Raw genomic sequence first — 20,520 nt, 5'->3', positions numbered from 1 at the left:
AACATCACAGTGGGGGTAGAGGGGGGACTGCACATGGATCGAGCCGAGAGATTCCGCAGTCGAGGTCTATCTGCAAATATATGCAAGACGGTTACTTATAGTAATAATAAGACGTTCAAAGGGAGACTGAGGAATGCACAGATGGTGCCAAATAACTCAGTTCAACACTAATGCATAATTACGTTAACACTGAATGCTCCAACACAGATTACTGAAGGTCAATCACAATGGAAAATAAAAGAAAAATCAGGCAGAGAAATAACAGGAATCGTGACTGACTAAGAGACCTTACTCCGGCACAATACCTTTGTCAAGATGACGGTGTCCTCATTCAATAGGGTACTGGCGATGGAGGAGGGAATTATAATGCCACTACAAAAGTATACTGGTTTGAGCCCCAGGGTAGAACATGTGGGAGGTTCAAAAGGACAGCCAAGGTAAGGACATCTGACCTCGGGTGGTGTTCAGTGCATTCTCTTTTTCAATTTCCATTGCATCATCTATAAATAACCTTCGGAGATTATGCATCGCGTCCCTTCTAAATGGCACAAAGGTCAATCTTTGTCATGTTTTTCTATTATGACCACATGGCACCAGTTAACACTCGTGGAGGGTTCAGAACGAGGGGGGTGGGCCAACTTCCTCTTTTTGGCTCCTCTCTTGCCTTGCTTGACGCTGAGAAGGTACGACAGTCACCTGGAAGTAGGCCTAAAAGCAGTCACCTTGAACAGAGAGAGGGGTTAGGCTTAACCTGGGGAATGAAGAAGAGAGTTTATGAAGGGGCGAGTGGCAACCCACAGTTCTAGTAATTAAAAATTGGAGTTAATTTTTATTTCCTTCTCGATTATGTTACAGATGTCAAAACGGGTGAGGTTACGAGGAAAAGAGGTCCCATCCATTGCAATATGCATATATGTATACATATATATATATATATATATATATATATATATATATAATGCACATGAAATTTTCCACTGGAACTCAGGACCTATTGCAAAACTTTAAGTAAATTGGTTTTGTTTGCCAAAACTACTGTGACATTTAATTAACATCAACGAAAAGAAATATTCAAGGAAAAAAACCAAGCAATGAAAGACCAAAGTTAATTAATATTGGGGTCAATAGAATTATGTTTTTCCATTTGCAAAAACATTCGTTAGTCTCAATGCATCTGCTCCTCTTTGCTTTAAAAATGGAACTCGTCAGTTTTGTGGGGGTTTTTTATGAAAAGTAATTACTGGTCTGATGAATTTCCTGAAACCAGAACAATACCAGGTGATCAATATTAACCCCATTAATTACTGACAGAGTTGCTGAACAAAAATCAAAAGGCTTAATCGTGATACAAACACACACACACACACGTGTGTCTGTTTGTGTGCAAGTGAATGTGTGTGTTTCCTCATGTATAAATGTGAATATTTTTCAGATTCAGTTTCTATAATATTTTTCATCTTTTACTTCCCTTCACTTCATTTTTATTATTAAAATTTTAGCATTTTCAAAAATTTTTATCATTTTTACATCTCTTATGCACAGAGGTAGCATATAGCCAATAGGCATGCAACTGCCACTCGCCTGAATTAGCAAATTCCTACGCTTTTGGTTACAAATTAAAAATAAAGAGTTATGTAAATAAAATATAAAAACAGACAACATTACAAAAAAATATTTAAACTGTATAATCAAAATATATTAAATAAATATATTAAGTACAAACATAGATAACGTAAAAACACACACACACACATATATATATATATATATATAAACAGGTAAAAATCTAAACATAAAAATACATAAGTAACATAAAATCAATATAAATCAAATATACCAAATATATTGATATTTTTCAGTTTTTCTGATAGTATTACTTTGGTCATTGCTCAACGTAATATTATCATTGTAAACAAACTCCGACCTCTGTGCCTCGTAACACACGTCGGGCTTACTAATCCCACACATTCACTGTGTTGGTTGCCAACACAAGGTCAACCAATTTAAATCAGTCCTCCATGCCATTTTCACTTTCGCAATTTGGGACTTTTTCCCTCTATACTTTGCTTTTCCTGAATCACAGAACATTATTTTAAAAAATTTGGAATTCACTTCTTTCTTCTGTGTCTCCTGAAATGCAGAACAAAACAGTATTTTTTGGACTGAAAGCTCGCCTGACTTGACAATCATTATCTCAACTCACACAGAAGCTGAAATTTTTTTTTTTCCTCTGTGTTCCGGCGACGACAGAATCTTTACTTGAGAGACAGGAGGTTTGTCATCACTAAGTGGCGATCGTACTCGGTTCGGCATACCATGCCCGTCTCGGTTCTCCCAAAAAATGAAAATAAAGAGGAAAAAAAATTCCTGTCTTCATGAATTATAATTTTGACGGTCTTCAATGCGAACTCGTGTTTACAGATGGGAAAGCCATTACGCGTTATTAAAGAGTTATTAGGGCGTTATTAGCCTTCATTAGGCGCCGTAACTAATCCCAACGGGGCCATTATGACACTAATTAGTGCTTTGATGCTGTTATGATTGGCTAATAGCCTGTAAAAGTAATATAATAATATTTAAAGTATCGATGCATTATAATAATCACTCCTTACGTATTTATATGACATTATCTTTACTTATTTGTGAATATATTCTTTAATTGCATCCTACTTCATATATTGGCATTTTATTCTGTAAAAATAGAAATTCATTTCTCGCCATAATGTGGTTCGGATCCCACAATAAGCTGTAGGTCCCGTTGCTAGGTAACCAGTTGGTTCTTAGCCACGTAAAATAAATCTAATCCTTCGAGCCAGCCCTGGGAGAGCTGTTAATCAGCTCAGTGGTCTGGTTAAACTAAGATATACTTTTTTTTTATTCTGTAAAAAAAAACCAGAACTTCTAGCCATCAATCATCTTAAACTTGTTTCATGTGAATTTTGAACCGCTTAAACAATCAGTTAGCTGGTCCGCTGGTATAGTGGTTTGTGTCGTGGCCTGCAACTCAGATGTCGCGGGTTCGCGCCTCCCTCAGGGTGATGAAAAATCACTGTCTCTGTGGCATGCATGATCAGTTAGTCCTGCAGTGTGGGGTCTCTGGCGGGAGGTTGAAACCAGCATTCTTTGGAAGCTTCAATTTCAAGTCAACGACCCTTATGCGATTGTTCTGTGTGAATAGGTTTCATCTACTTTAATAATAATAATAATAATAATAATAATAATAATAATAATAATAATAATAATAATAATAATAATAATAATAATAACTAAATGCAGAGAGGAAAGTTAATGAACAAATGGATCTCAGAATAAAAGGTGCAAAAGGAGAGATGCTGTGTGAAGTGAATGCAGTTTTGGGTCGATGGAGCGAGTACTTTGAAGACTTTTGAATGTGGAGTATAAAAGAGAGAAAGAGGTGATAGATAGAAGAATGAAAAGGGTTAGTGTATGATTAAAATTCTTGTTGAACTAGCTGTTGAGTCAATCTCTTAAGGGAAACAGCTTATTGTTGAATTATATATATATATATATATATATATATATATATATATATATATATATATATATATATATATATATATATATATACTGTGTATATATATACATACCAAACATCGAGACGACGGATACAAAATGGTAGAAATTCATAATATATATATATACTGTATATATACTGTATACTAGCAGGACAGTACATACGAACATACAAACGGCTGGAAAACAAGTATTTGCACCTGATAGGTGTTTGTAGGCAGGGCCCTACCCTCATCAGTGACAGGTAAAATTTTACAAATCCGCTGTCACACCCGCCCCCCTCCTTCCCTTATCCCCGTCTTTCAAGCACCTTCCTTAAAATTAAATTTCTTGAATATTTCTCTTGAGATCAATGGATCAAGTTTATGTATATGCCATGCCTAATGTTCATCTTTATGTTCACGTTTATCTCTTCCCTGTGGTGTTTGATATATAAAGTCACGCGTAACTATAAGCAAACATATACATCTATATAACATACATACATAATATATATATATATATATATATATATATATATATATGTGTGTGTGTATGTTTATTATATATATATATATATATATATATATATATATATATATATATATATATATATATATATATATATATATATATATATATATATATATATATATTAGATATATACATATATATACACATACACATACACACATACACATATACATGCACGAGCGTGCGTGTGTATGTGTGTTTGCTTCTCGATCCAATTTCGATGGGCCAAAAGGCAATTTCTTGTACGGCAGTGCTAATGGGGGTGAGCACAGGTGACACAAATGTCTATTAAAATGCTAATAGGACTTTTCGCCGGGCCCAAAGGTTAATTGGATTTAACGGATTAAAAGTGGAGAGAGCCGAAATTGACAGATGCTGGCGGCCCTTGAGAGCCTTCCGCATTGGAGTCGAAAGATTAATATTCATTTTTTTTGTGGGGAGGGGGGGGGATCAAATTTTCGGCAGTGTCGAAGTTCCCCCCTTTCAACAGGACCCACCTCTGGCCGGGAGGTGCATGGAGGTGGTGATGAATTGGGAAGAACGGTAAAACAGGTTAGCAAATAAAACAAAAAGAGAAAGATAACTATAAAAATAATTATGCAGTTCTACTTGACCACCGAAGATAGATCTATTGTCGGTGGCCTTGATTATATGATGTACAGAAAACTCAATTGCGCCGGAGATACTTCAGCACAGTTTTTAGTTGTTTTTTTAGTTTCCTAATGTCTCTAATACCCTTCCCACTGAAAGCCTTGACATCCCAAAGGAAATGAGTAAGGAAATTCCCCCTTCCGTGCGGGATTCGAACCCATGAGTGTTACAAGACAGGGATTCGAACCCATGAGTGTTACAAGACAGGGATTCGAACCCATGAGTATTACAAGACAGGGATTCGAACCCATGAGTATTACAAGACAGGGATTCGAACCCATTAGTGTTACAAGACAGGGATTCGAACTCATGAGTGTTACAAGACAGGGATTCGAACCCATCAGTGTTACAAGACAGGGATTCGAACTCATGAGTGTTACAAGACAGGGATTCGAACTCATGAGTGTTACAAGACAGAGATTCGAACACATTAGTGTTACAAGACAGCGATTCGAACTCATGAGTGTTACAAGACAGGGATTCGAACCCATTAGTGTTACAAGACAGGGATTCGAACTCATGAGTGTTAGAAGAAAGGGATTCGAACTCATGAATGTTAGAAGACAGGCATTCGAACTCATGAATGTTAGAAGACAGGTACTCGAACCCATGAGTGTTAGAAGACAAGGATTCGAACTCATGGGTTCGAATCCCTGTGTTCTAACATTTATGAGTTCGAATCCTTGTCTTCTAACACTTATGGGTTCGAATCCCTGTCTTCTAACATTCATGAGAAGACAGGGATTGAAACTCATGAGTGTTAGAGGGCAGGGATTCGAACTCACGAGTGTTAGAAGACAGGGATCCGAACTCATGAATTTTAGAAGACAGGGATTCGAACTCATGAATGTTAGAAGACAGGGATTCAAACTCATGCATGTTAGAAGGAAGGGATTCGAACTGGTGAATGTTAGAAGAAAGAGATTCGAACTCATGAATGTTGAAAGACAGAGATTCGAACTCATGAATGTTAGAAGACAGAGATTCGAACTGATGAATGTTAGAAGACAGGGATTCCAACTCATGAATGTTAGAAGACAGGAATTCGAACCCATGAATGTTAGCAAGACAGGGATTCGAACCATGAATGTTAGAAGACAGGCATTCGAACTCATGAGTGTTAGAATGCATGCATTCGAACTCATGAGTGTTAGAATGCATGCATTCGAACTCATGAATGTTAGAAGACAGAATTTAACGACTTCTAGCCATCAAGGGTTCTAATCCCACACTAAAAGGATTGTTTTTTCAATTAATTTTCCTTTAGGATTTCAAGGCTTTCAGTGGAAAGAGCGATCAAATTTTTCGGTCCCCACATTAAGTTGTTTCTCATGCATTGTTCTGTAGAGCTTATTATTATCATTATTATTATTATATTTAAAAAATCCTTCCGTCCATCTCAATTTATTGTTAAACTTTCATGCAATAACAATAATAATAATACAAATAATAACATACACATATAAAGTTATCAATATTTTTGGGATTTTATCTTCACTGCTTTCCGAAATATCAGGAGTTTCCTAACTCTCTATATTCATGGGCTAAGCAAAACAGTTTTTTTTATTACATTGATGAATAATTTTAAATCACCGGAAAATATCACAAGATAATGTCTTAGACGCATATCACACAACACAGACCTGCAAAGATGAAGGCAGATATGACCCTCTCTCTCTCTCTCTCTCTCTCTCTCTCTCTCTCTCTCTCTCTCTCTCTCTCTCTCTCTCTGTATGTGTGTGCTTAAATGCCCCCTTTTCGTTTTTAAAAATACATTTTCAAAAAGTGTGTTCGCCATTGTCAGTCTCTCTCTCTCTCTCTCTCTCTCTCTCTCTCTCTCTCTCTCTCTCTCTCTCTCTCTCTGTGTGTGTGTGTGCTTAAATACTCTCTTTTCCAGTTTTTAAAAATACATTTTCAAAAGTGTGTTCGCCATTGTCAGTCTCTCTCTCTCTCTCTCTCTCTCTCTCTCTCTCTCTCTCTCTCTCTCTCTCTCTCTCTCTCTCTCTCTCTCTCTCTTTCAGTGTTGAACAATAAAGCATACGAATGGAAAATGAATTTAGCGAAATAAAAAGATCTGACGGGGAAAAAAATCAACACGTATCTTCCCCATTTCTTTCTCATGCAGTTCAGCAATGAATTATGTGACAAATGAAAAAAGTAAAAAGACCAAAAGAACGAAAATTTAATGTAGAATCGCGTTTTCACAATGGATTCAATTTAGCTTTAAAAATAAACCCCCCCAGAGGTGGGCCTCTAAATTTAGAGAAGCAGAGGTTCAAAGAATGCATTTTATCTCTTGGCCGACGCAGGGATCCCGGAATTAGGTGAAAAAGTATACCATTATGATTTCAACTCTAGGGGAATTGTAACACAACAGTCACCTTTCGTTTTAGCATCTATTATTATTATTATTATATTATTATTATTATTATTATTATTATTATTATTATTATTATTATTATTATTATTATTATTATTATTATTACTTTGCATTTTTTCACTTCTGTACAACATATTATTTTTGTACTACAGACATATACTTAAGGAGGAGTTTAACGAATATACAAACATAGAGGTATTATTATTATTATTATTATTATTATTATTATTATTATTATTATTATTATTATTATTATTATTATTATTATTATTATTATTATTATTACTTTAAAACAGGTTTAAGATAAACGACAAATCCTATTTCTTGACTTTTCCACAGGCTTGCCCAGAACAGTGGTATCCAACTGAAGCGAAAACCAGACGACCAAACTAAAGAAGCTGGACAGCCAAGTTGAAAGAGGTAATGGGTAATTATTGAAAACAAAATGGTAGCTGGGCCTATAAGCGCATACTTAGTGCCTTACTGGAACCAAACTTTTCAAAATAAGCAGTTTTAAATAAATAGAACAAACAATTTTCATAAGACTGAAAGATATATTTCCCAGTAAAATATAAAATGTTGTAATTTTAACCAAATAAAATGCATAATCTTTGAAAAACACAGCTCAAAATTTGAAATGAAACCGGAAAGCGAACAATATTAATTAAACTACAAAAGAAAATGTAGTTAAACTTTACCTCAAACAAATGTTAAGCCATGTTCGAGAAAAAAAAACAATGGATAATCAAAGTAGGAAATATAAGATTTATAAAAAAAATATTTAAACCACACACTACAGAATAAATAATTATATTCAAACTAGAGAATAAATGAAATGCAGAAATTACATAGGCAATTCTTGATCAACCTTAAAAATAACTTTTTTCTCATGAAATTCCATAAGTGATTTTGGGCTAAATGAACTGAGAAACATTTGGCACAATTTTCCTAAAAGGTATATATAAAAACAAATAGTCTACAGCGAACTATCAAATAAGGTTATTCTGCCTATTCTACAGAACCAAAATCGACCAGGCTGCAAAAGAAGTCGTTTTGACCAAACTACAAACCAACCATCGATAAACTAAAGAGAAAAAAGTACTTCTTATCAAACTATCGAAGAAGTCCTGAAGTCTGATCAATCGACAGAGACAAAATTCTGGCCAAACTACAGAGGTTATTTTTTATTAAACTACAAGACCATCTTAAGTCTCCAAAGCTCTTCCCATCTACTACGGAAGACTTCGTAACAGTCCCCTCTCCCCCAAACCAAACACCTCTTAGTAACTAAACCCCCCTCCCCAACCCCCGAAACTAAGTCCCTCAGGACCGATTCCAGCCGAACTTCTTAATCTCTTCGGTATTTGGGTGGTTGGATGTGATAGGAGACACATGATTTCATCCTATTTTCCGTCTAATTTCATTCCGTTTAATCTTTGTGAGGAGGAATGAGGGCGGAGGTGGACGGGTTAACGAGTTCTGTTGAGGTGCCACGGCTGCGCCGAGTTCAGTTGAGAGGTGTTTCCTCCTCCTTGCAATATGTAATGCTGTTCCGAGTTCTGTTAAGACGTCACGGCGTCATGGGAGAGTTCGGGCTCTGGGTACGGGGCCTTTTTGGTGGATTGTGGGAAGGTAGGGGAAAGGGAAGGAGGGGAGGGAAGAAGAGAGGAGAGGAGAGGAGGGGAGGGAGAGGAGGGGAAGGGAGGGGAGGAGAGGGTAGGGGAATGGAGTGGAGGGGAAGGGAGGGGGGGAGAGGAAGGGAGTGGAGTGGGGAAGGGAGGGGAGAGTAGGGAATGGGAAGGGAGAGTGGGGACGGGAGGGGAGGGGAGGGGAGGGGAGGGGATGTGGAAGGGGGAAGAGAGAGGAAGGGGAGGGAAGGGGAGAGGATGTGGAAGGGGAGAGAGGAAGGGGAGGGGAAGGGGAGAGGATGTGGAAGGGGAAGAGAGGGGAAGGGGAGGAGAGAGTAGGGGATGGGAAGGGAGAGTGGGGGAAGGGAAGGGAGGGAAGGGGAAGGGAGAGATGTGGAAGGGGAAGAGAGAGGAAGGGGAGGGGATGTGGAAGGGGAAGAGAAGGGATGGGGAGGGAAGTAGGAGGGGAGAGGAAGGAGTGGACTGCTTATACTTACTGAAGACTTGCGGCCCCAGAACGCCCTTGATTTTTATGTAAATAGAGTAAGCAATTCTCATTCTTCTCTCTCTCTCTCTCTCTCTCTCTCTCTCTCTCTCTCTCTCTCTCTCTCATCACAACCGATTCCTTTCCCCCCCAAAGTAGAGTAGCTGATCCGCTTACACAGGAGACAATACAGGGTATTCAATCCTCTTACAACCGGAGAAGGAAAGAAAAGGAATTCTGTATTGCTGACATTAATATTTCTCTCGAAGAGGCTACGAGCCCCGTAGACACGGAATACTCATTTTGGTGGTTCCTTTCAGACATTATTATTATTATTATTATTATTATTATTATTATTATTATTATTATTCAAAATGAGCTATATTTCGTATGGAATTAATCTAGACCATTAATCTAGGGGACCATTAACCTAGAGAACAATCATAATACATTCTTAATATATTATTATTATTATTATTATTATTATTATTATTATTATTATTATTATTATTATTCAAAAAGCTACATTTCGTAAGGAATAATTCTGCAACACCATTAACGTAATGAGCAATTTTCACACAATATTATTATTATTATTAAAAATGGGCCATATTTCGACTAAATCTAAAAGACCATTAACCTAAAAACACAATCTTCTTAAGTTGTTGTTGTTGTTATTATTATTATTATTATTATTATTATTATTATTATTATTATTATTATTATTATTATTATTATTCAAAACCCATGGAATAATTCTGAAAGGCCATTAATCTTGAGAACTATTTTCACACATTATTATTATTATTATTATTATTATTATTATTATTATTATTATTATTATTATTATTATTATTATTATTATTATTATTATTATTATTATTAATCTAGATGTACCATACTTCGAATACATTATAATTACTACTATAAAATTTGTAATATTTCGTAAAATATAAATCTGGACGACCGCTAACCTACAGAACAATCTTCAATAGAATCAAATTATCACATTTAACGAGCCTAGCGAAAACAGATGAAAGGAAAACCAATAAATAAACAAGTAAAAATGCGCCGAAGTTTCCTCGGCGCAATCGAGTTTTCTGTACATCGTATAATCAAGGCCACCGAAAATACTGTATATCTATCTTTCGGTGGTCTCGGTATAATGCTGTATGAGGCGCGGTCCGTGAAACTTAAACCAAGGCCCGATGGTGGACTAACGTATATCGTTGCCAGAAGCACGATTATGGCTAACTTTAACCTTAAAATAAAAACTACTGAGGCTAGAGGGCTGCAATTTGGTATGTTTGATGATTGGAGGGTGGACGATCAACATACCAATTTGCAGCCCTCTAGCCTCAGTAGTTTTTAAGATCCGAGGGCGGACTGAAAAAAGTGCGGACGGACAGACAAAGCCGGCACAATAGTTTTCTTTGACAGAAAACTAAAAACTACAGAATAATAAAGACAAAGAATTGAATAAACACATACAAAAACAGCAATACGTAAAACCTAATACAGTGCCACTGTAATCACCCTCCTCCCCGCCTCCTTTTCCTTCCGAGAGGAAAGGTATTATTTAATCAGATCAAAATCTACAGAGAGAGAGAGAGAGAGAGAGAGAGAGAGAGAGAGAGAGAGAGAGAGAGAGAGAGAGGGGGGTTTACGCTCCGTCTATTGTGCTCCTGCCCTGGAAGGATGCAGAGACCGGGAAGAGAAAGGGGAATTCAGTTATTCATGGTTTCATCCTTTAGAATTACAATCCCTAAGTCTCTCTCTCTCTCTCTCTCTTCCTCTCTCTCTCTCTCTCTCTCTCTCTCTCTCTCTCTCAAGCATACACCTTAGTAGTGCTGGGGATGGAATTCTGAAGAACCATTTTACATATATGACCGATTTTCTTTTACACACCCACACTCTCTCTCTCTCTCTCTCTCTCTCTCTCTCTCTCTCTCTCTCTCTCCATACATACACCTTAGTAGTCCTGGGGATGGAATTCTGAAGAACCATTTTGCATATATGACCGATTTTCTTTTACACACACTCTCTCTCTCTCTCTCTCTCTCTCTCTCTCTCTCTCTCTCTCATACGTATACACAAACAAACAAACAACAGTGCAGTCGACGGAATCCTGAGGAGTCATTGTATACATGATGACTTTCTCGCTCTTTCTCTCTTTTTCTCTCTCTCACACACACATGCGCACAGACACACATACACATCAATAAGACTGGGATGCAATTCGGATGAACCCTTATATATATGACCGAATCTCTCTCTCTCTCTCTCTCTCTCTCTCTCTCTCTCTCTCTCTCTCTCTCTCTCTCTCTCTCTCTCTCTCACACACCAAAAGTACTTGAGACTAGATTCTGATGAGCCATCGTGTACGATGATTCCCTCTCTCTCTCTCTCTCTCTCTCTCTCTCTCTCTCTCTCTCTCTCATACACACATTACTAGGAAAGGGACACAGTTCTGAAACATCATTATCTACAAGACCGAATCTGTCTGTCTCAATCAGCTGATCACTCAGAACCGATAATCAGCGTCCTAGCAACTGGCGGAGTGAAACTGACAGTATTCATCTAAACTTCGCTGAAGCTGAAGTTGAACTTCATCGAAGCTGAAGTTGATCACTTCATATTATGCAACAAGTTCAAAGAAAAGGCAAATAGGTGGACCCGTGTGGGAGTGGCTACACAATTTAATCTCGAAGCGAATGTACCAATTATCAGGTAAAGGAGAGATTTCTAGATCAGCATAAATTTTACACCAGGTGTCCCGCAAGGGGCAGTCCTTGACCCCGTGTTTATAATTCATCGACTGAATCATTTTGTATTTCTGACATCGTAAAAGGTTAAAAAGGAAGAAGCCGAACGAATATAGAAAAAAATAGAACTGAAACTGAACGCTTAAAATACAAAAAAAATAAACTGTTATTCCTCTCTTCTAAACATTAGTCGGAGTTTTGGTGGAAAAAGAAATCGTCGATATGAAAAAGAAGTGAAAACCGCTACATGGTGTTTTTCCATTTTTATTTTTTTTTTCTTTACTAAAAAAATTTTTTTTTCGCGAGTGACAAGAAATATCGACAGTTGCATTATTCATTGGCGTAAAACAAGAGTTTACCTTTAGCTGCAATTGTGGTGATTTCTTTGTATATGCTCTGAATTTGTCTGGAAATGCTTTGTATTTCTTCGGAAGTGTTTTGAAATCCTTTTAAAATCTTTTGAATATTTGCTGAAATGTTCTGAATTCCTTCTGAAATGCTTTTAATTTTTACACAAAAGTTTCAATTCCCGCAGAAATATTTTTAATTTCTAGAGATGTTTCCTTTTGATATTATCTGGTTTTCCATGAAAATGCTCTGGTTGACTTCGAATTGCTTTGAAAAGAAGAGGGCTGAGCTTTGGGTTGACGTTCCTGCAATAGAAGAAGAAAAAAAATAAAAAATTGATCTTTGCAACAGACCTCAGGAGTTGGGTACTAGCGACAATACGAGCCAATGGGGTCCAAGAGACTACCAAAAAAAAAAAAAAAAAAACGAACAGAAACTCCTTAACAACAAAGAGACCGTCACAGTCCAGTCGTCAGAACTGCCCAAGGAAGAAGAGCAACGCTTCTTCAGAATTCCCCGAGAAAGGAGAGAGAGAGCTGATACCAGGAGAGTGGGCACACACCTAAGATTATTATTATTCATGCGAGGGCACTTTCATCTCAATTTCTGGGGCGCTTTATCTCCATAAAGAACAAGATTCCTTTCATCTCAGCTTTTCCCAGAAGACAAATAACTTCCAGTTTATTGCTCGGTTGTTGGACCACCTTGATTTTTCTTCTTCTAATTTTGGAGAGGATTCAGCGAAATATAGACCTGCGGTGTTGAACTGCCTCGATATTTTTTTTATTTTGAGGGCTTAAAAACTAACTCGTTATGCAATAAGCTTAGTAACATTTTTAGATAAAAAAAATAGTTGCAGAGTCCGGTACTTTCTTTGCTTTTCATTGAATATTTGGGACTAATTCACAAAAATAGCTTCAGGGTATAAATTTTTATAAATTTTTTCAATACTTTTTCGGAGTTTGAGACGAACTAGACTGGAGTCTAGAATTATCTTGACTTTTCCCAAAATATTATGTTACTGTATATAAACTTACATTAATTTTTCTTGAAAAGCTTTGGGTATTGACAGTAATGAATGACCACCATGTAAGAATATCTTGTAGTTTTACTAAAATCTTCTGAGGATTTTTCAAAATTTGTCTAAAATTTCATAACTGAAACTGAATATAAAATTTATGCCACTGGCCAAGCACTGGGACCTAAGAGGTCATTCAGCGCTAAAATTTCGTAACACGTCAATAGTTTTCACGCGTATATCTCTAAAAATGTTCTAAGATATGAGAAGCTTAAAAGAAGTTGTATTCTACAAGACTTTTTCTACTTCTAAGGATTCTACGACACAGTTCAGACATTTCCTAGAATTCTGAGGGCGTTAGGAGGAACAAAGTTGCATTATGTAGACAATTCTCTCTAAGACTTTGATAACTTTTAAAAATAGTTACCCTCTGTAGAAATGCTTTGATTTCGTCCCCCCCCCCCCACAATATTTTCAGGACTAAATTCAAGAGACCATTCCAGTTACTGTCCAGGAAATTCAAAACATCAAAAGTAGTTACTCTAATTACCAGTAGCGGAGAGCAAATCTTCCTTATATGAAAGTGAAAATTATTACAACTAACGACCTGTCCAATCCACATCCGAAAATAAATGACGAAAATGAGAAAAAAAAACAAAAGGGATTAAAAAAAAAACCATTTCGTAGAAGGGATCACCAACGTTTTCACATTTTTTTTTGTCAAATATCTGTGGATTTTTTGTGTGGAGAAATAAAGCACTTTTGTTTAGAAGAGATAGAAGTTTTAGATTTTTTTTTTATCAATCAACATTTTTGTCTTCTTGTTCCGCTTTCCCAGTTAATAATCTTTATTGTGATTTAAAATGGCGCGAGATTCAGATATGAAATGGCTGAGCTAATGAATTCTGCAGCGCTAATTAATGATGCCTCAACTTGTAATTAGTTCGCCACAAACTCTTCCAAACAAAATAAACAAACATATTAAAGGAAAAAAACCGTGGGAAACGAAAGCTATTTAATCAAAGGTCACATTTACGAACTCCAATTAAAAACCTGTCATTTCAAACAATCTATTACCGCATGGCAACCCACACAAAAACATCCTGGTTCCAACAAGCCATCTCAGAACATCCTAGTTACAACAAGTCATCTCAGAACATCCTAGTTCCAACAAGACATCTTAGACATCCTAGTTCCAACAAGCCATCTCAGAACATCCTAGTTCCGACAAGCCATCTCAGAACATCCTAGTTCCAACAAGCCATCTCAGAACATCCTAGTTCCAACAAGCCATCTCAGAACATCCTAGTTCCAACAAGCCATCTCAGAACATCCTAGATCCAACAAGCCATCTCAGAACATCCTAGATCCAACAAGCCATCTCAGAACATCCTAGTTCCAACATGCCATCTCAGAACATCCTAGTTCCAACAAGCCATCTCAGAACATCCTAGTTCCAACAAGCCATCTCAGAACATCCTAGTTCCGACAAGCCATCTCAGAACATCCTAGTTCCAACAAGCCATCTCAGAACATCCTAGTTCCAACAAGCCATCTCAGAACATCCTAGTTCCAACAACCCATTTCAGAACGTCCTAGTTCCAACAAACCATCTCCAAACATCCTAGTTCCAACAACCCACGCAAAAACACCCTAGTTCCAACAAGCCATTTCAGAACATCCTAGTTCCAACAAGCCATCTCGGAACATCCTAGTTCCAACAAGCCATCTCGGAATATCCTAGTTCCAACAAGCCACCTCAGAACATCCTACTTCCAACAAGCCATCTCAGAACATCCTAGTTCCACCAAGTTATCTCAGTCTTCATCCTCAAGGGGAATCATGTTGTATGCAATGTCAACAAAATAATCAGAAGTTAAAGTCGATAGGTTTGAGTACTGAAATTTTATTAGAGATTCCATAAACCCTGAGAAAAAGATTGGATTTCAAGAACCTGGAATAAAGGAAGAGGAATTTAAGAGCTTGGACCAACATAGGATGAAGTTCAGAAACTTCAGAGAACAAAGAATTAAATTCCAGAAACCTGGAAGGGCAAAGAATGGAATACGAGGCACCTAAAAAAATAACGAGGCGAGTTCCTGCATCCTGGATTAACTAAATTTGGTAATTCCAGAAATCTGGAAAAAGGATGGAATAGAAGAAACCTGTAAGAAAAGCAAAAATGGGCAATTCAAAATCCCTGAAACAACAAAGAAGAGAATTTCATTATCCTGGAATAAGCAACAAGGGTAATTTCAGAAACCTGAAAGAACAAAGGATGGAATTCCAGAAGCCTAAAATCGCAAAGGAGGCAATTCCACAACCCTAAAACAACAAGGCGAATTCCAGGATCCTAGAATAAATAACAGGGTAATTCCTGGCCCCTGAGAAAACAAAGTTTGGGATTCCAGAACCCTAAAAATAACTCAAAGGAGGCAATTCCAAAATCCTGGAACAGAGACGAGTAACTCAAAGCGCCGTAGATGTGAGTTCAAACTATCTTAGGGCTGAAGATTATATTCTTATTTAATTGTCAGTTATATTAACAGAGGTGAATTCTAGAAGTCTGGAGTAACTATAGAGGGTTATTCCAGAAAACGGAATAAAACAAAGGAACTTCAGACTCCTGAAAAACAAATAACGTCATTTCAGGCACCTTAACAAGGTTGGCCAAGACTTTGACTCGTCATTTAATTTAAATACTGTTAGAATTATCTTCCAAACTTTCACTGAGAAAGATGGAAACAGGAATGCAGTTCTTTCTAACTGCACCAGGTGTCTAACTTGACCTCCAGAATCGGTAGATTACCGACCAACTTCTCAACAATGACAGCATCGTCCCTTTAAAACGAAAGCTACCGAAACAAATCTGTTCGTTAGCCGTTTGAAAACAGACGTTCTCGAAATCTCTCGCATCTGTATAGGCCACAGTCGAAGGCCTTCAAACCCTTTGCCAGCAAAACGCTTACTGCAAGTGCATAAGAAGCTTTGCAGATTTTGAAAAAAAAAAAAAAAGTCTGCAGGCACAGTAAGAAAGCCTTTCTAGCAAACGAGTGAAATGGTTGGGATAAAGATCCGAGTCTCTTTTAACGTGGCCAGGATTATTCTTGACCTTTCGTAAACAACAGAACGCGAATCGTACCTGTCAAGGTGAGCATGAATCTGATGAGGGTTGCTTGTTTTCTTTCTAAACTCGTCCAAACGAGTGTTTTTTTTTATTATTATTACAATTTTTTTTACAATCCGTCCAAACGTTTCAGATCTGCATTTGTCCACTGAATTGAACTGAATATAGAATTTAGGCCACAGGCAAAGCACTGGGACCTATGAGGTTATTCAGCGCTGAAACGGAAATTGACAGTAAAAAGGTTCTGAAAGGTGTAACAGGAAGAAAACCTCGTAGTTGCACTATGAATCAATTGTCAGGAGACTGTGGAAAGTAAGATGGAAGAAAGAGAATATGAAAGGAGGTACAGTAAATTTGTCCATCGAATTCGCTCTGAGTTTACTGAAGTCATTATTCATGCATTCGCTGATAGCTCTGTGCATCTGATTTATCTATTTATTTTATAATCTTCACATTCGAGTATAATGTTAAATGTTTCATCGATCAGAACAGTGATTTACATTTCAGTCTTTCCACTGAATTAGCTCATGGAAAAGGAGAGTATTTTTTACATAAACTCTTTGATATATAAATGCACCAGGTTTTATAATAAATCACTGGGTCTTCTCATAAGCCCGTCAAAAAATCTCGTCCCGCTTTTCGTAATGCAAACATGAAAGGCCGAACTTGCGATTAGGACATTATCTTTTCGTCGAGAGAAATAAAGACGAAATAAAATTAATATTTGAACCAAAAAAGATTTTTTACACTTCACTGACTGGCAAATAATCAGATTTACACATATAATAACAAAAACCAACCAAATAAATATAGTGAAAACTTATTACTGAGATATGTATTAAAATGTAAATAAAATCTAAGAATTTATGGGAATTACCAGAATTTAAAAACTCAATGTGAGAATAAAATTTTAATTAAGGGAAACAAGAGTTTTCAAGAATAATATTTAAGAGAGAGAGAGAGAGAGAGAGAGAGAGAGAGAGAGAGAGAGAGAGAGAGAGAGAGAGAGAGAGAGAGAGATTTGATATTTACTAATGTTACTAATACTAATAATAACAAACAAGTAGAAAATGCGCCGAAATTTCTTCGGCGCAATCGAGTTTTCTGTACAGCATGTAGTGCTGTATGAACCGCGGCTCATGAAATTTTCAGGCTAGAGGGCTGCAATTTGGTATGTTTGATGCTTGGAGGGTGGACGATCAACATACCAATTTGCAGCCCTCTAGCCTCAGTAGTTTTTAAAACCTGAGGGCGGACAGAAAAAGTGCGGACGGGCAGACAAAGCCGGCACAATAGTTTTCTTTTACAGAGAACTAAAAAGGTAGGTCCTAAACAAAAATAATTTTTCGTCCTTTTTGAAAATTTTGAGAAAAAAAATGACATATCCTTCATCTTTATGGTGTAAGCTGAAAAAAAAAATCACCCCAGGCGGATATTACTTACCAGAGTATGCACTCATTCTCTTGGCTACATTATAAGTTTCAAATTATGAACGAAATTCCACAATTAAGGCTTCACATTGGGCGCAGTCATGGAATTATGGATTACTACGGTATTGGAAAGGAAGGGCCTCGAGAGAGTAGGTCGAAGACAAAGGTAAGTGGCGCAGTGTGTACGAAGAATTTCGACGTGCTGCTGAGAAGCCTTCCGTGTAGGTGTATATAAGAATTTTCCTGTACCAGAGGTTCCATCATGATTCGTTTTCACAATTCCCTCCAGAGCCACCCCCTGTTACAGGAAACAGTTTAAATGTAGATATATATATATATAAATATATATATATATATATATATATATATATATATATATATATATATATATATATACAGTATATATATATATATATATAGATACACACACACACACATATATATATATATATATATATATATATATATATATATATATATATATATATATATATATATATATATCTTGTGTGTTTGTTTTACAGGCAGATAGCGACACCAGGTGTTTCATGAACTGCTTGAAAATTTGGGCAGATAGCAAAATGCACTTAGGGACAGTTGATCCCCTAGGGGCTAGTACTGAACACGGCAAAATAGATTTGACCCCTCAGGGGCTAGTACTAAACACGGCGAAACAGTGCAGGTGAGTCACTGTTTCGCCGTGTTTAGTACTAAGTGCATTTCGCTATCTGCCTAAAATACCAGGCAGTTCCCGAAATGCCTGGTTTTGCTATATCTCCTGTAACATTATACATATATATATATATATATATATATATATATATATATATATATATATATATATATATATATATGGCATTAGATTCACTCAGTTATCTTACTACATAACGTGGATTTCGGAGCATGCCCCTCAAATTGCCAGCGCCACTTGTCCTTACACTTACATAACCGAAAATGTGAATATTTGACATTGGAATCCAAACCACAATAAATGAACGCGTGCTCTTCGGAATTTTCAGTTTTAATCAAGATACCGAGATCATAATTCCTGCTGCTTAACATGAAATCAAGGCCACTTTAAAAATAAAAAAAAAACTATGGAATTTTTAATTCTGATGAGTGATACATTTAGCCTCTAATTTCTGTCAAATATTCTATTTAACGACCTGCCAGTCGTATTTCAAAAAAAAAAAAAAATTACAGAGGAATGAAACTGATCAAAATTGATCAAAATTTCACTGTCCAGTAAGCTTAGTAATGGGATTTTTTTTTTTTTTTTGGGGGGGGGGTAGGGGGCGAACCTTAATCTCGACATCGTGAAAAAAATGTACAGTAAAATTTCGGTTGATGAAAATGTCAGCGAGTAAATCAGTGTGTCATTAGTAATGGCCAGAATTCTTCGTACCGAGAAACTCTTCGCGCTGATTCGCGAATATATTTGGCGAATACTCGGCGGAGAAATAATTCATCCGCGAATTTTTGATGACCTGGACGTCAGGTCATCATCAGTAATGCTACGGTTCTTGGTGAAGATAAAAACATTAAAAATTAAATGTTTTTGGAAACAATTTATCCCATCAAAATCCAGCTGTAGAACAGTTTTTCAATTTGAGGGTAATTTTGTGAGTTTGTTTCTCACTGATTCTGATCCAGCCAAATATAACGTGAACTAACATAACCTACATGAATGTCGTGTATATCAATATTTTTCACTTTGAAAATCACTGGAAAATGACCTATTCCGCTGTTATCCAATCTGAGGATAATTTTGTTTTCATAATCAGTTTTGTTATTCAAACTGATTTACAATGACATTTTTGTATATTATACTGTACTTTGCTCAATAAAAAGAGTCTCGGAGTCATCTATACCTTCTGATAAAAACATTACCATAAATCTCCTAATTTAACTTATTAAACAATTTAAAAATTACTTTATCAAACAGTTTAAAAATTACTTTACCGACCAGAAACAGTTTACGAAATTTAACACTAAGAACCCCCGTAAGGTTTGCCATTTTGAAGAAAAATCAAAAGAGTCTTTGTAAACACATACACATACACACACACACACAATAATAATAATAATAATAATAATAATAATAATAATAATAATAATAATAATAATAATAATACCAGCAACAGCAGTTATGGTGATAGCTATGGAATATCAATGGTTAGTTACGACTTGCGAAAAAGTTGATGAAAAAGAAGCCTTTTAAAATAAACTTTCCCAATTTCCCCGACAGGTTATGCTTTTGACATACACTCGTCCTCCTCATCTGCGGAGGAGAAAATAAGAAATAAAAAACATTCTCCTCACCATAGTCTCAGCCACCATTCTCTTCGATAACTGCATCCAGTAACCTCTAAGCTAACCTACTACCTGGACTTCCTGACCTTTGACCCTACGAGGTCATGGTTTTTTGGGGAAAGCTTACTTCTTTCATAAATTGTGGCATTTCGGCCAAATGGAAATTAGTTCATGCTTACATATCGGTTCCCTGACTTAAATACCATTTGGGTCTTAGAAATCACAGGATTCAATGAAGTTTACAGAGTCTTACATTTGAGCTCCCGGACCGAAGGGAGGGGATTAATGTACTCTTAACACAAACGATCTCTCTCTCTCTCTCTCTCTCT

At 36.6% G+C, this 20,520-nt stretch overlaps 1 protein-coding gene across 1 annotated transcript; it reads left to right on the top strand.

Annotated features, from left to right (window-relative positions):
- Nucleotides 1-4,857: 4,857 nt before the first annotated feature.
- On the top strand, nucleotides 4,858-5,922 carry LOC136834582 (mucin-22-like). Its single transcript, XM_067097161.1, has one exon. The coding sequence runs from the start codon at nucleotides 4,858-4,860 to the stop codon at nucleotides 5,920-5,922; it is 1,065 nt and encodes a 354-aa protein (XP_066953262.1).
- Nucleotides 5,923-20,520: the final 14,598 nt, after the last annotated feature.

This window comes from Macrobrachium rosenbergii, chromosome 54 (assembly GCF_040412425.1).
Source record: "Macrobrachium rosenbergii isolate ZJJX-2024 chromosome 54, ASM4041242v1, whole genome shotgun sequence".
NCBI classification, from domain to species: Eukaryota; Metazoa; Arthropoda; class Malacostraca; order Decapoda; family Palaemonidae; genus Macrobrachium; species Macrobrachium rosenbergii.
This window is presented reverse-complemented; position numbering and strand designations above follow the sequence as displayed.